Below are 15,821 nucleotides of genomic sequence, written 5' to 3'. Positions count from 1 at the left end.
TCACTTAAATTAGGTCTGCTGTTTTATATATGTACTTTTTAAACCTTTCATGTCAAAAAAATGTATCAAAAGCGATATCCGATCAAGGACAGCATGTGCTCTTCCTATGCTGCCCTGACCCGGACTCTTCGGCTGTGTCACTCACAAAGGGTTTGACCCACAGCTGAAGGGATCAGCATCTCAACAAACTAAACGTGCCTCACCAGTGGAGCACAATGCTCTATTACTCTGACTGGATAATTACAGAAAATGGAAAAATATAAGACTAGAAATACTTCATAATATGTTCCTTATTCACTCATTCACACACACACACACACACACACACACACACACACACACACACACACACACACACACACACACACATACTCACTTCCGAGGTTTGACATGCCAAAATGTACAGACGTAACAAAAATTTAATAAAAAAACATAGTAATGCTATTTTCTGACTTATAGGAACACATTATATAGATGTATAAAATTAACTTGCATCCTTATCCAGTCTTCTTGGTCTTTAAGTTCAAGATGTTATGAACATTTTAGCCATTGAAACTGTAGGTACCTACAAATGCATTTTCTTTAGGTCATTTTCTAATAAGACCGAAAAATAAAACAAACAAACATGTTTAGACATATTCTCTTGTCTTCCCCCATTTTTTAAGAGCGGGTAACAGAACTGGGTTTCTATTTTGCATATTTACTAATTAAATGTCCTTAGACCATCTTAAAAAGTCAAGCATACACTACAAAAATGGTTCAGTTATATTTATTAGAAATGAATTGTTAGCAGGACCTCAATGATTTGTGTAAGAAACATTTACTTCTTATCACTGCATTTCTTTCCTCACTGACTAAATAAAATATAATTCAATTCAACTTAAAAAAGTACTTTATTGATCCCAAAGGGAATGTAAATGTTGTTGTAACTCATATTCATTAAAAATTTATTGTAGATTGTAGATCTGCCACACTCTCAGGGCGAGTTGATCTCTGTGACTCTGGTGGATCTGTACCAGCAGTCTGGCACGTTTCTCAGCGCCCTAATGGCCTCTGCACTCTGTTGACACAAGCCCTCATCTGCTTATGAACTGGTTTCTTTCTTTATTTTTTTTTCCACGCAAACAACTGATGCGCCTGTGACTCCCAGAGCAGATGAGTCGCCTTCATGTCGCCGTCTGCCTCAGACTGGCTGGCGATGACTGAGACTGGCTGAGGCTGGCTGAGGCGGCCTGGGGATGGGGAGGGAATGTCGTCACCAGCCTCCTGCTGGAGCAATCCACAGCTACTGTCTGTAGTAAAAACTCCTTATGGCTGAGGGGATAAATGCCTCAGACATATATAGGGTTGATATGTTTGCATCACATGTTAAAATGTGTTCCTACTTCTTATGCTGAATGCTGTCATAGTCATGCCTAACAGCTGGCGCAGTGTTTGACTCCTCAAAACAATCTTATTATTGCCAAGCAGCTAAACGTTTGCTCCTCATGCACACAGGAAGCTGCAAATTTCAGTTAAGCTTGAAGAAGGTATCAATTTTGGAGTAAGAACCAGTCTCCTTGCATGGTGATGTCAAACTCAGTCCGATGCAGAAAGTGACATCTTTGTTCCAGCATCTCCTGGTTTATGACAAAAAAATGTCATGAACTATTTTATGATATTTTTTGTCATAAAATTTCATTTTACTTCATTTTACTACATAAAATGACATCAAATTTTATGTCATAAAATGTTCGGACACTGTTGGAGAACTTTCGCCAGAGCAAGGTGAGAGTTTGGGTTCGATGAGTGAAACACTGATGCTCCAACAGGAGCAAAGATCCCAAACAAACACAACAAAACTGGTTTCTGGAGCAAGACGACCCGTTTGGTCCAATTTCCAGCCAGAATTTTGCCAGAAACATTTTGATCAAAAAAGTCAAGTTCTTTTCTGCAACTTGGGACATTTACCCAAACACTATTGGTATGCATATATTTTTTCCTGTATTATTATATTTGACCTGAATGAATTAGCAAAACATCACAATAAATGTAAATTCTTGTTTTAAGAAATTATTAAAGGGCCAAGGAGAAATTTGACTTTGCAATTTGACGCCTGGAAATTGATCTCCGTCTCTTTAAGAAGCTTCTACTCTTTCCGACACTCCATGTTCACAGCACACCACAACAATGCTTCTCATTATGCCGTTTACAGCCGTTCTGGTAACGCTTTATTTGAAGGAGTGTGCATTAGACTGTCGTGACACTGTCATAAAAGTGACATAACATCTGTTATGAACATGAAGGAGTCTTTATGAATGTTTATGACCGTTACTGTGAAGTGTCATTCCTATATAATGACACATTTAATGCAAAGTTGCTTTAAAAGTCGCATTTAAAGTGCCGACTTTGTATTATTTGGTAAACACTGGTAAAAACTTTGCACTAAAAGTGTCGTTATTTACCAAATGACACTTCCTGACAACAGTTGTAAACATTCATAAAAACACCTTCATGTTCAAGACAGGTGTTATGTCATATTTATAAAATAAATATGAAGTGTCAGTCTTATGCACACCCCTTCAAATAAAGTGCTGCCGCCATTCTTAGGAGCGTTGGACTGAGAAGCAGTTCTTATAAGCTCAGCAGATGCACAGTTCCACCAGATGTTTGCTAATTGCTGCTGCTAGTCTGAAGGAGCATGAAAGATTCAGAGCATCGCTCGAGGTATTTCTTTGATGAGGGCGTAACGTAATAACATCCTGTTATTATGTCGCATAATCACACCAACCTGTTTAAAGATCAGATCAACAAAAAGCCCAAAGTGAAAATGATATTCAAAGACGACGAGGGTGTTTGAACCTTTGTGAATACAAGTAGATCCTGGAGGTATTTTATTTATTTCTTAAGTCTCTAAGCATGTGAGGTACAAATGAATCTGACTTCATAGATTCTGGTTTCTACAGCCTCACACTGGGAGAAGGTTTGCATAAAATTTGATTGCTGCATTCAAATCTACTTAATCATTTGTTCCCTTACAAGGTTAACAAACAACAGAAGACAAGCTGCTACCACAAAGGTTTTAATTCGCCTCCAAGAAATCGTGGACAACACAGGAAAAAACAAGCAAACAAACGAGGGAGAGGTATCAAACCATGTCAAATAACAATATTAATCAATATCATTATTTTAACATTAATAATATGGAATGTACTAGCCTCCATACATATTCTTTTTTTTTCTTGTTGACATTTTTAGTTTATTTTATGAAACAAATGAAATAAATAAATATCTCTCTATCAACTCTCTGAGATTTGTTTCGCTTTAGGAGACGACGACGGCAGGATGAACATGTAGAAGAAGAACCAAAGCCGCTTCTCTCCTCACACTTTCCGTCGTCTGCTTCTCCCTGTTTCGGTAGAACACACACTCCCTTTTTAGAGCATGTCCACGTGTGTGTGTGTGTGTGTGTGTCAGTGGGTGTGCAAAATGACACTTTCTTTGGAAATCTGACACGAGAACACCTGCTGATCTTAGACGTTTCAATGGCTTTGTATCCACGGTCGTCCCCCTTCTTCTTATTGGTTACTGTGGTTAAAACGGGACGTTCACAAAGACAGTTCTTTGCTGTTACTCTTGGTTGGCTGCCAGTCCCAATGGTAACACCAAAAAAAAAAAGAGAAAAAGAAAAGCACCAATGGTGAAAACAGGAGGAGGTAAAGAAACAGCTACAGCAGTCCTGTCCTGGGACCGAGGCTCTGAGTCCGCGGCTTGGAGCCTGAATGTGTTTTTCGTCTGACTGCTCAGTCTGTGCTGTGGTTCTCCAGCTCAGAGATGATGGTGATCAGGTTCTGGATGCCGAAAATGTAGCCGCTGTCCTTGCCCTCGTGGACCACGCTGTCCTCGCGGTAATGTCTGCAGGTGGTGTGAGCAAAGTCAATCATTCTCACATCCACCACAGGGCTCCGGAGGTCCGAGCAGGACTGGCTGATGCTGGAGCTCCCACTGCCGCCGCTGCTGCTGTCGCTAGATGGCGCCGGGCAGTGAGGAGAGCCGGACGCGCCCTCCGTTTCGCTCTCCTCCTCATCCTCGTCCTCGTCCATTTTAGGCTCAGCTTCCACCTCTTCCTCATCCTCCTCCTCCTTGTCGTCCTCCTCCTCGCCTTCAGAGAGCCCGTCTTCGGTGCTGGAGAAGTGTCTCCTGTGCTGTTCCCCGTCGTAGATGATGAGCAGGGAGCTGGAATAGAAGCGGTACGACTCACAGGACTCCAGGACGGCCTGCATCTCCCTGAGTTGGCTCAGCACCTGCGAGAGCAGCTCCCGCCTCAGGCGCCGGCCGCTGTGGAAGAACTTGAACAGAGCCTCTTTGAAATCTGCCACGGTCAGCTTGTGGCCGTGGAGCTTGCTCATGAACATGAACTGGCCAGAGTCAGAGTGGTACACCTGCAGAGAGCGAAAGATTTTAAAAGGAGAAAATTAGAACATTCTTCTTTTTTTTCCTGTGAATATACCTTGCAAAAAGATGTTATTTTCATATTTTAGTATTATGTGTTTTTTTTTGTTTTGTTTTGTTTTATAGCATAATCAAACAACTATGTTACTTTCAGTTGTTATAAACAGTGCTATCAAACTTAAAAGGAGTTTTACTTCTTGGTTTATCGGCTTAAAACTGGGCCTCCATCTCTTTAACATCTCCTGCTCTTTCTGAAACTCTGCCTTCAAGAAGCTCAGAGGAGGAGCTGCGACTTGAAGGCGGGGCTTGGTCCAACGAGGCGTTTTTCATGGCTGAATGGTTGCCGTGGGAGATTAAAGGACTTTTTAAACATGCATGAAAGAATCAAGGCAACACTCCAGTTGTGTTTTGATGAGGGAATAACATTATAAAAAAAGTTGATTTTACATAATACTCTCCCGTAAAAAAAAATAAAATAAATTAAAACAGAAATAATTATAGCTAGATATTGGTGTTCAGAGGATGCCTAATGTAGACCAACTATCTGTTTCTTAGAGTTTTAAGGTAAGATAAACTCAGTGTCTGCTGGTGGCAGGCAGGGCCGGACTTGGAAGAATAAGAACCCCTGGGCTAGAGCAAGTTTTTGGTGCCTTATTCCCAGAAAATAATATCATTTGATCGATCAAATTACAGAACATTTGAAGGGTCCAAATTGGTTTAAAACTTTTTTTTTTTTTTTTTTGCTGGTCCAAGAAATATGATAATTTTCAAATATTTGAGTGTAGTTTAAATAATATAAATAAAAATATTTTGATAAAAACACCACATGCTAAGTGAGTCCTCCCCCTGTAAGCCCTTTGGCCCTGGTGGCAGGCAAAAAATAAAATAAAAAGGAATCAATGAAGTAGTGATGTCATGTTTTAACAGCAACCCCCCCACCCTCAAAAAAACCCCCAAAAAAACAAAACAAGTATGACTCTTCATACCTGCATGCCACTGAGGCGGACCCCTAAGGTGGCCGATGTGCTCTGCTGGCACCTACGGATGCGTATGGCCTTCTTCTCCTCAGGGGTGTCGTCTCCGTGCTGCTGCGTTCCCATCTTCAGGTCCAACACGCACGGTATCGTGTACCGCCAGGTCAGGTTCTCCAGCAGGATGAACTCTGAGACACCGGGTTAAGGAGGATATAGCTGTAGAACGTAATTCCTGAATAAAAAGAAACTGGCACCCTCGCTATACGGCTTGATGATAAAAAAGACCAAAGGTTTCCGATTCGTCGCATCATTATAACCAGAACATCGGATCATGATGTTATCAAGTAACCGATGGCAGTGATTGCGTAACACATCCGTTCTGCTAGGAAACTGATAGCAGAGTTCAGGTACAAGCCGAGGCTGCGGGTAAATGCAGTGGTGCTCACAGACGTTTTCGTGGGTGGGGTGCTCAAGGAGAAACTGAGGGCACCTTGGAACCGGCGGCGGGTTTTTGACAGCGCCTCCTGCACGACTTGTTAAATCTGGCTGCCAATTTCCATACACTCACACAAGAAAATAATAAATAGCTTTGTTTTTGATGGTATCTTTCATTAAAGCAACTCAAAAAAAAAGTCAAAGGTAGACTCACAACCAACCTTCAGGCTGTTAATTTACAAATACGCATTGTACGCTGTAATAATAGTAAAAAAAAAAAGATCTCAGAAGGGCACTTTTTTTTTTCTTCTTAGAAAAGGACAACACCACCCGATACCCATCTGTGGACATTCAGATCCGATCTAGAGGCTGGGAAACGTCGCGACATTGAAGGATACTGTACTGGTTGTGGTGCTTGGCGTTCTCCTTCATGCGCTGCAAATGCTGCTGCTGACACTTGAGGATCAAGGGGTTGTGTTCGAGCTGCGGGGCGGCGTTACTGTGACTGTGCTCCAGGCTGTAGTGGAGCACGTCCACCTGCTGCGGCTGCTCCATCTCCAGGTAGTCCTGCAGCGAGGGCCACCTGAGCAAAACGCAGAGTTTTAAGTTAACCGGACGTGGAGACGTTTCACGGTCACTGTGCGTCGTTTTAAATTTGACGAGCGTCGGCTCCTGCCTCACCTCTTGTCCTGGCCTTTTCGAAAGTGGTGGCCTCGGCCGTCCTTGCTGTAGATTTCGCTTTCCAATATCTGTGCGGACGTGACCATTTGGCCGCGCTGGAGCATCTTCCTCTTGGGATCACAATCGGCGGAGGGGTCTTTGTTCTCGACGTCAGTGGGCAGGTCGCTGTGCAGGGGGTAGGCGATGAGGCAAAGATTCCCTTCTTCATCCTCCTCAAAGCTGACTGACACAACACCTGAGATGCGGGGAGCAAATAAAAAAAAAAGAGAACATAAACATTTTAGATCTGCTTCAACAAGACATACATTCAACAATAAATAAAATAGAAATAAATATATGTTTGAGACTACTTTCTTGTCCGGTCTTTCAGTGATTGACCGGTTGGAAACTCAACAGTCTGATACTTTCCCGATTGCTAAACACATCTGTGTGAGCTCCAGGCGTCACTGACAGAAACACTTCTCAGTGCGGCGGCCATTACTGAGTGAAGCAGCTATAGATGACTCAAAGTCGGCTGTTTTCGTCATCTGCGAGTCTAAAATTAACTCAGAGGACATAGAAACACATACAGAGACGTGCCTGTAAAAATAGATTTTAAAAAATAGAGCTAATTTTCACAGAGTTCTCAAACGTTCCTCATCTCCAGAACAGTAACCTCGGGACTTTTGTGTATTTTCACAACATCCCAACTTTGCTTATATCATAAACAGCTACAACATTATCTTTTGCGGTGCCTTTCGCCCAGCAGCTTCATGGATTCTTGTATTGCCAACAAACAACGGCTCCCACCTATTCACACTGACTTGCCTAATTTATTACAAACAGTAATAAACAACAGACGGGGAATAATGGTATCCAGCCGGCTGCCAGCTATGGCACCCTCTTGTGGAGAAACTTGGTCATTTTTGGCAGCCTCTTAAAAAACAACGCATCTGTAGTTGTAGGAAGTGCCTCACAACAATCTACTGATCCGTCTCTCATGCAGGACCTGCACCAGCTAATAAGACGTTTGAATTAAATAATAATAATCATTTAAAAAAATCCAAAGTCATGCAGATAAACCAAAATAAATAAAAGGAGTGTTGCGTTTAAACGACAGTGTAGGTTAGAAAAATGCTCACAAAAATGCTCATTTCTGTACCTCTGTACTGTGGGGTGAACTTCCTCATTGCAGGGGGAAGAGTCTTATAGAACCGATGCTCCCGGGGAATGAGGGGCTTGCAGATGGTCTGCTCCCCGAAGCGCAGGACGCAGCAATGCCCCCCCACCTGGTGCACAAAGGGCTCAAGCATCACTCCCTTCTCTATGTAGCACGGCTGGTGCTGCAGCTGGTTCTGCTGCTGCTGCTGCTGCTGCTTCTGCTTCTGCTCTGCATCCATGTCTTCCTGGGCCTGAGCCTCCACAGCCGGACTCATCCTCCTCTGGCACCGGCCACCCTACGGCGGGCATAAGCCTCCTCACACACCCATGAACGAATGTGGAGGGTCCGTTTTTTCGGGGCCGGAGGAGACTCTGTCTTTCAGGGACGCTCACGGGCTGCAGATCTCCTGATCAGAAGACCTTGTGTGTCGCATTGAGGTTGCGGATTGTTGCGAAATGTTGCCACGGTGTCCTCAGAGGCTGATGTTGTGATGATCCGCTCGGCTCTCGGGGGGACGCTGCTGGTTCACAACAAAGAAAAGAGGAAACGGGGCAGAGAAATCCGCCGATTTTTATTCCTCTCAACTCTCTCCCAGGCAGCCCTTGAAGCAGAGAAGAACGAGAGGAGCGCTTTTCAGAGGGTCATGCCACGGATCTTTGCTGCTGCTGCAGCAGACGGGACCAGCAGAGAGATATCCAGCTCCGCTGTAGACTAACCGCTTTCTGACAGCCGAGAGCCTCTTCACCACTGGTAAAAAAAAAAAAAACCCTCACAAGCCTGACGCTCGGCCCGCCCCGACACCAGGAGTCCACCAATCAGGAGCCTCCAAAGCAGGTTGTTGGGTGGTAACCCTGCGAGGCGATGAGGGAAAGCAAACAAAGGCAGCGGCAGAGGAGTCTGGAGGAAGGAAGAGAGAAATAAAATCCAGAAGGGAAGCCGAGGCTGGACTCAGCTGTTTCCGTGTTTTTGTGTCGGCAGGGTTTTCAAAGTCTGACAGGACAGGCAACATTGTTTACCCAGAAAGACGGGTACAAGAAGATCAAAACGAGGAGCATGCCCAGTAAAGCAAAAAGATCTTCCAGATCAGATTGTATTTTTAATATTAAAATCAGGTCCTCATATTTAAAAAACATAAAAACACATTTCTTGAATTTGAAAAAAATAAATAAATAAATAAATAATCTTTATCAGTGAAAACAAAACCCACTGGCTTCCCCACAGTAGATGATGGGCAATTAATGTCGGTTAGACTCTAAAATCGAATATTTCCATCAAACTTTGGGGCAAACTTAGAGGCATTTAGTGGAAAGACCCTAAAAGGTATCAACATACCGTCTTCATGTTTGAATGGAGCACAGATTTATCTAAAAACTTAATGTTGAATAATACTAGTAACTGAAACTGTGGTGACACAGCAAATCATCAAAAATAGTGGATTCAGAACATCCTTGTATGTGGTTTTTGACTGATTCTGTCGCCATGGTTACTCCAAATGGCACTAAAGATATAGGTACCTTCTTGAGATCGAGTGGCAGGTTTTGATATATATAACATGAGGGTCATTAGTACAGTTTGGGCAGTTTGCTACAGTTTGCTATAAAAAAAAATCTGTTTTTTATATATGTTTGTTAGAGTTGTCACTATGTTGTGACAGCAAGGTATGAGTCAGATAATCTGTGAAAAAATATAACTGCTCCACCTCTCTGAGCGATTGGCAAAAATGCACCACTCCTGGTCAAAAACAACCAATCGGAGCCAGGAGGAAGGCCCTAGCGCTGACAATCATCCTCATGTACACGCTTCTCAATGTACTGCAGGCTAAGGCACAAATCTCTTATCGGTTCATCTCTAATAGCAACGAGTGGAAATTAAAATGTTGTAAATCTGAACCTGAAGTTTGCTTTTTATGCTTTTCTAAAGGTGTGCTACTCTCACTCCTTGTGGCCGTTTTAAAACCTTCCTCCAAAGCTGGAGCTGGAGATGTGGTGAGCAGTGGTGACGCACAAGGTGGCTTAGGGCTCGTGTCCTGACCAGAGTGGAAACTATAATCCTCATCTTCAACCCTCCTAGCACTTATTGGCACAGATTATCTCAGCAGGCAAAAAATAACGTCAGATCAAGCCGGTCGGTTTTTGTCTCTCTCTATTCAAGTAAACTCGTTTCACTAATGCTCAAAGCAAACAAAAAATAAATAAATAAATAAATAATGTTTTTTTTTTAATTTATTCATTTCATTCAATACAGAGAAAAAAGAAAAAAAATAAAGAAAACATCCTAACAGTTTTTAGTATACAAAAAAAAAGAAAATACACCTCCATCCATACATACCTACATATCCATCTGTATACATTTCACAAATATATACACTGACAAACATACTACATATGTATTTGAAAAAAAATGAAATGAAAGGTAGCAGAAAGAAGAAAAAATCTTATAGTATCTGCCCCTTTTTCCTCAACTCTGAACCAAAACAAAAAACAAAAAAAAAAATAAAATCTACATGAACAAATAAAGTACTGGATGGTTCAATTTTATTTCTTAAATATATAGGTCAAACTCAAATTCAAAAGTACTCTGTTAATCCCAAAGGGAAATTAAATGTTGGTATAACTCATTAATTTAGATTATTCAGAGAGTTATTGAAGATCATGATAGCTGTTGGCAGGAGAGATTTCCTGCAGCGGTCTGGACTGCACTGACTCGATTTATTCTGTTTTCAAAAACCCATACAACTCATTTTAGAGAGTTTTATGGGTCTTTTTTTTCTAAAATTCTCTTAAAGAAGCATAATATAAACAGATACAAGCATTTTATTCAAAATACTTCTGAATGACTTTAGCATCTTCAATTAATGATTAGCTGGTGTCACATCGGTCTACGTGTATATGCTAAAGGTTCTACTTGATTTATGAGATTTCCAAAAACATTTCTCTGTTTGTATACATTATGTTGTGCTATTTTAAATGATTATCACTTCAATTTTTAGAGTTACGTTTTAAAAGCCCATCTAGGGACAAATGCTGCGAATTACCTGTTGCTATTGCACCATGATGCAAACATGGGACTGCTGTTTTATTCAGTTTGTCTATGTCGATGTGTGTCTGTCCTTATCAACTACACACAGCATGTTTTGCTTGAAGCAGGTTTTTCCAAATTCCTTTAAAGCCAGAGAGGAAACTAACTATTTTTAATAGGCGTGTCAGTGAGAATAATTGGCTTGTCTGGAATTCAGTCCAACACGGAAAGAAACTTAAGTGAAAATAAATCTTATCATGGGAACAAGTGCTTTGTGCCAGATCTGCGTACAAACATCCAAGTTCTGAGTCAATTAGTGAACTCATTATTAAATTTTAACTATTAAAATTAGTTCAACCAAACCAGTTAAGTTGAGTATCAGCAGCAGAGAATAAGTTAGGTTAGCTTTGTTGCAATTTACAACATAAAAAAAAAAGTATCTTTCCAGCTTTTTTGAACAGGGTACTTTTTTAAGTGTTGCCCACACATGCAGGTGGCAGGAGGCTGGAATGCAGCCAGCACACCACAAAACATCCGAGCAGCTAGACAACATTTCTCGATAGGATCAGAACCAAGAGGTTAGATTTGAATCTGTCCAGCAGTGACGCACACAGAGTGCAGCTTTGAAAACGAAACATGCTGGAGGTTCAGGCAACCGCAGCAGAAGAAAGTTACAACTCATTTGAGGTCAAAGAGAAGGTTTCCTGACATCACCTTACCCATCAACAGGTTAAGAAAAACCGATATTGAATCTTTAATCATCAAGCAAATCACTTACAACCGACCGTGAAGGGAGAAAAACAACGCTCTCACGCGAGTTTGTCCCTGAGAAGGTAGATAATAATCAAGGCTGCTTTGGCCTCCGTACAGCAAAAATCATCTGAAAATCTATGAACGCTTGGCAAAATACGACTCTGGGACAACTTTCTGCATTGCTCCTGTTCAACTGTTGGCAAAATAACTCACTGAGGTCATTTAGTTTATAATTCCTGTGGGTGTAAGAGGACTTCAAAGCAGTCACATGAAGATCACAACTTGGGACTCAGTCAAGTTAAAAAAAAAAACACACACGTGACATTCATCTGATGTTATTCATATTTATTTATAGTGTGATGTAAAGAACAAAGCCGATATGTTATTCTAACACTACAAATAAGGCAGTTGTGCAGGGGCGTACAGGTGAGGCTGATAACTGCGAGCAAATGAATGATGGTTGTAAATACTCGCATGGTTTTGTTAAAATGTGCAAAAAGTGTAATTATGTTTCAATGAGTAATATTAATTAAGCAAATTTGTGCACTTTTACGGTCAAAGGAAACATTAACTAGAACATTCACTAATGTGCAACGGCCGTTCCCTGCAATTACAGCTGCAAGTCGATGGAGAATATCTACAAACAGCAGTTTTTGAGCCTTCCCACAGATGTACAGACTTTCAGCCATTTTAACACCTGGAGTACTTCCATCTAAATAGAAAAATGTATCTCACGGTGTTGTGGACAATGTTGAACCAAGCTTCCTAGGTAGACACAACCAAAGCTGCTCAACAATCTGCAAGCATCTCTACAGATTTCTATTTCTGCAACATCCTATCAATAGCAATTAATCGGCAAAAACAAAGGGCCTCTGTCTGAATCACAGGGCTGATTAAAGAGTAGATGGCCATGCCAGTGGGGAGGAAGGACGGGTGAAGTCGGCCTTTTTGTCCTTGTGAGGCCAGTGACTTTAGATGTGCAGAAAGCTAATATAGAAGTGGTGAGTGATTACACACGTAAAACAGGTGAAAGACACAGAGAGACTGGCAGAGATTATGAAGTGCAAATTAATTTAAAGTATGATAAGCCCTACTGCTATAATGGTTTGTCCTACAAACTAACTTTAACCTCTCATGTATGAAGTGCGTGTCCCAAATGCTACGCCAGTAAATATGAGCCAAGTCCTGGATGTATGTTTAAACTAGGATCTGAAAGAAGGAACGAAGTCAAATGAGGTGACGTGAGGTTGAGTTTTACCTGTGAGGATTTACATTAAGGCCAACAGGAAATAAGTATCTGCATGTACAGAACCCAGAACCCAGAGGAGTCCACACATAGAAATCACATGCCAATAGAGGAGAAACACAGCGCTTCACAAACCCACCGGGACACGGAGCAACACGGCGTACCGTCGCTGTCCCCGTACCTGGCATGCCTCCAGTGGAAAAAGGCTGATCTTACCTACGTGGATGTTTGCGGGGTCATTTCCAGACCGATCATCTCAAGTCACATCAGGCCAGATAAACCTGCTAACCAAATCCCCACGGGTCACTAAACACCTAATCCTCCCTTCACTAAAAATACCACATGCTGTTGACAATTCAGGCCGAGGAGAGGCTATTTATAAGAAAGCCCGCAACATGCCAAATGTACCAGACAAATAAACACGGGGATTACACGGGGAAGGAAACAATTCTCTGGCAATGGGGTGCAGACACTGAGGTACTACAGAGGTACCTGGTGGTCATGTGTCGGCAACATGTCTTTGTCGCATATTCAATGACATTTTAGTAAAGTGTTACAATGTGGGGTTTTCATGCACTTGCCTTTTGTGTTGATAAATGAAGAAAAAAAAAACTTTTGTACCTGATAATGAAGCAATAAAAGCTAAGTATAAGACTAAAAAATAGAGGGAAGATGGGCAGATTGAGATGAGTACAAGTGTCATAAAGCGGTTGTGGTGGTGAGAACGAGGACGCAGGCAGACCCAGGATGCAGGTGAAAAAAGATTAATTTAATAATAAGTTACAAGGAACAGGACAACGGAGAACAGCACGAGAAACATCTGACGGTGGAACTGACGGCACAGAGAAAACAGGCTACACATGACAAGGATCCTACGAAGAACACAGACAACAGGTGAGACTAAATACACACAGAGTAATCAAGGGAACGAGACACACCTGGGAGACAATCAACGGGGAAGAAGCAACTGAACACAAAAACTCTAAAAATAAACACACAGAAACACGATCATGACAACAAGTATCTTCACTGAGATCGAAGTACAAAAAATATGTCTTTTGTATGTGACAGAATAACAAACCGGACTTTCCAGTCAAACAAAACTAGATTTTGATAACAGCAGACCAAACTGGGCTGGTGTGAATGCAGCCTTAACTACAACTGAAATTAAAGGAACATGTGTAATACTGCAAATGGGGATTGATATTGCTATGTTTAATTTGGTTATGTCTATTAGCTCATGCCTATACAGATCTGATATTTAGTTCTGTAGCAACAGATCTAAATAATAGGGACAACAATAACATTTCATATATTTTCGTTCTTGCTAATGAAGACAACGTTTACAGCTTCATGACTTTCCCTGGGCCCCAAAATGGCTCCTGTTGGTTTAAAGAAAATTTATATAAGATGTGGATATGTTCAAAGAGGAGTGTCAATGGAAGACATGTGCTTTATATCGCCTCTCTGTTTTTCTCCCAGTATGCAACAGCAGCCAGAACTGATGATTGGACGGCAAGTCGTGGACCATAAAATCTTTACAGCTAAAGATTTACTTTTAAAGCTGTAAAGCCCTACAACTGTGGAGGAAACGGGGATGGGGATGTCATGTGTCCAGGATTTATCTGTTGGCACACTTTTTTTTTTTTTTTGCAGTCACACACACACTCACTCAGAAAAGAGCACAGCATCATTAATCAGAGCCTATGTTGGCTGCAGACCAGAAACAATGCAGCTTATCAGCTTTGGTTTGGCACAGCATTACTTTGGGGAAAAGCTTGAAAGCACAATGTTGAATATGAAAAAAAACCTAACAAACCAAAAAGTCCAGCAATGTTAGCTTTGCTACGAGACACACTGAGTCCTGCTTCGCTGGGTTGTTTTTATGTTTCCGAGACTCATGCATGTCTTGACCGGACAGATTTTATGTTTATCTTGGCTGGGCCTCTAAGCTGCAGCTGGACGAGGTCAGAAGGGACTCACTAACCCAAACTTTTTGGTTTCCTGGAACTTCAGCACAGTTGGAATAGGAGAGTCTCTTCTTAATCCCTAAAATCACTTCAATGTCATGGTGAAAGAGACAATTCTGACTCCTAAAGGAAAGCATTATATTAATCATCAGTTTGACACAAGAACGGAGCAACAAATAACTGGTTATGAGGTAAAAAGAAATACAAATAAAATGTGTTTTTCCTATTTCATAAAACAACAAGCTAACAAAATGAACATTTAAGTTGTTTTAAATCACTGCCCTTTGATTGACTGGTCAGTGTGAATAAAGGAAGGCTCTCGTTGGTCAAAAAGCGTCTCCTTTTGAGCCTCAGAGCATGACAGAGAAATTGGTGTCACACTGTAAACAAATGATACCTGTCAACACATGTGAAGCAGAAATATCAGACTTGGTGCCCAAACCAATTCCTAACTGTACGGGCGTTAAGCACACGTTCTAGTATTTCTAAAGATAGGGCTCTTAGCATAGTTGTAAGCCAACATCACTCTATGGTCTCTTGCTATCTTTTAGCTTTACATGTGGTGGATGGGGCAGCGTTTGATTTTTAAAGCCAACACTGAGGACGAAGTATGCAAAAATTGGCAGAGACCATTTGTGACACAGAAACCAAGGGCCAGGCATTAATGTACTTGAGTTTCAGATTGAAACATTAAGGGAGATAAGTAAACACTAGAATAAAGAATAAAAGAAAACATCACACTGTTGTTCTCGTTGATGTTCCATGAACTCTGCGGTGACCCAGTAACAGAAAGTGTGTCTCCTTCCAGTTTACATTTTCTTTGCATTGCCTAAACAGAGCAAATGAACAAGTACAGGCTGTAGATGGAGGTAATGCTGGCAGTTCTACAAAGTATTATAAGTAGAGCTGCATAAAAAAAGCACAGTAGACTGTTTAGATTTCTATTTGTAAAAAAAAAAAAAAATAAAATAATAATAATAATAATAATAAATCCTGTGTCCTTCTCCTTCCACTTCTTCATGGTGCACTAAGGCACTTTGCATTGCTTAGAATCCTGAAACAATACATTGAAGCTGTAGTAAAGGATTTACCAAAAAATAAAATACATTTTAGGCCCAACTTCAAACCTAAAGCTCAATTTCATGCAATATATTGCGCAATATGTTTGGGAG

The 15,821-nt window shown here is 41.2% G+C and overlaps 1 protein-coding gene across 1 annotated transcript; it reads right to left on the bottom strand.

Moving 5' to 3' along the window:
• Window positions 1-3,045: 3,045 nt before the first annotated feature.
• Window positions 3,046-8,211, bottom strand: LOC106953256 (inositol hexakisphosphate kinase 2-like). Its single transcript, XM_015041868.1, has 5 exons — window positions 7,663-8,211; window positions 6,522-6,756; window positions 6,239-6,423; window positions 5,418-5,593; window positions 3,046-4,421 (listed from the first exon to the last, which is right to left on the bottom strand). Exons 1-5 carry the CDS (start codon window positions 7,934-7,936, stop codon window positions 3,783-3,785), a joined length of 1,509 nt encoding a protein of 502 aa, XP_014897354.1. The 5' UTR covers window positions 7,937-8,211; the 3' UTR covers window positions 3,046-3,782.
• Window positions 8,212-15,821: the final 7,610 nt, after the last annotated feature.

This window comes from Poecilia latipinna, unplaced genomic scaffold (assembly GCF_001443285.1).
Source record: "Poecilia latipinna isolate Pla-1442-1.1 unplaced genomic scaffold, P_latipinna-1.0 Scaffold572, whole genome shotgun sequence".
Classification (NCBI taxonomy): Eukaryota; Metazoa; Chordata; class Actinopteri; order Cyprinodontiformes; family Poeciliidae; genus Poecilia; species Poecilia latipinna.
The sequence above is the reverse complement of the archived record's forward strand: the minus strand, read 5'-3'. Positions and strand labels throughout refer to the sequence as shown.

Coding starts and splice junctions, on each gene's coding strand:
- LOC106953256 (XM_015041868.1), bottom strand. CDS start 7,936: ATGAGTCCGGCTGTGGAGGCTCAGGCCCAGGAAGACATGGATGCAGAG. Junction 6,757..7,662: donor GTTCACCCCACAGTACAGAG/GTACAGAAATGA, acceptor CCCGCATCTCAG/GTGTTGTGTCAGTCAGCTTT. Junction 5,594..6,238: donor CAAGCACCACAACCAGTACA/GTATCCTTCAAT, acceptor CCGGTGTCTCAG/AGTTCATCCTGCTGGAGAAC.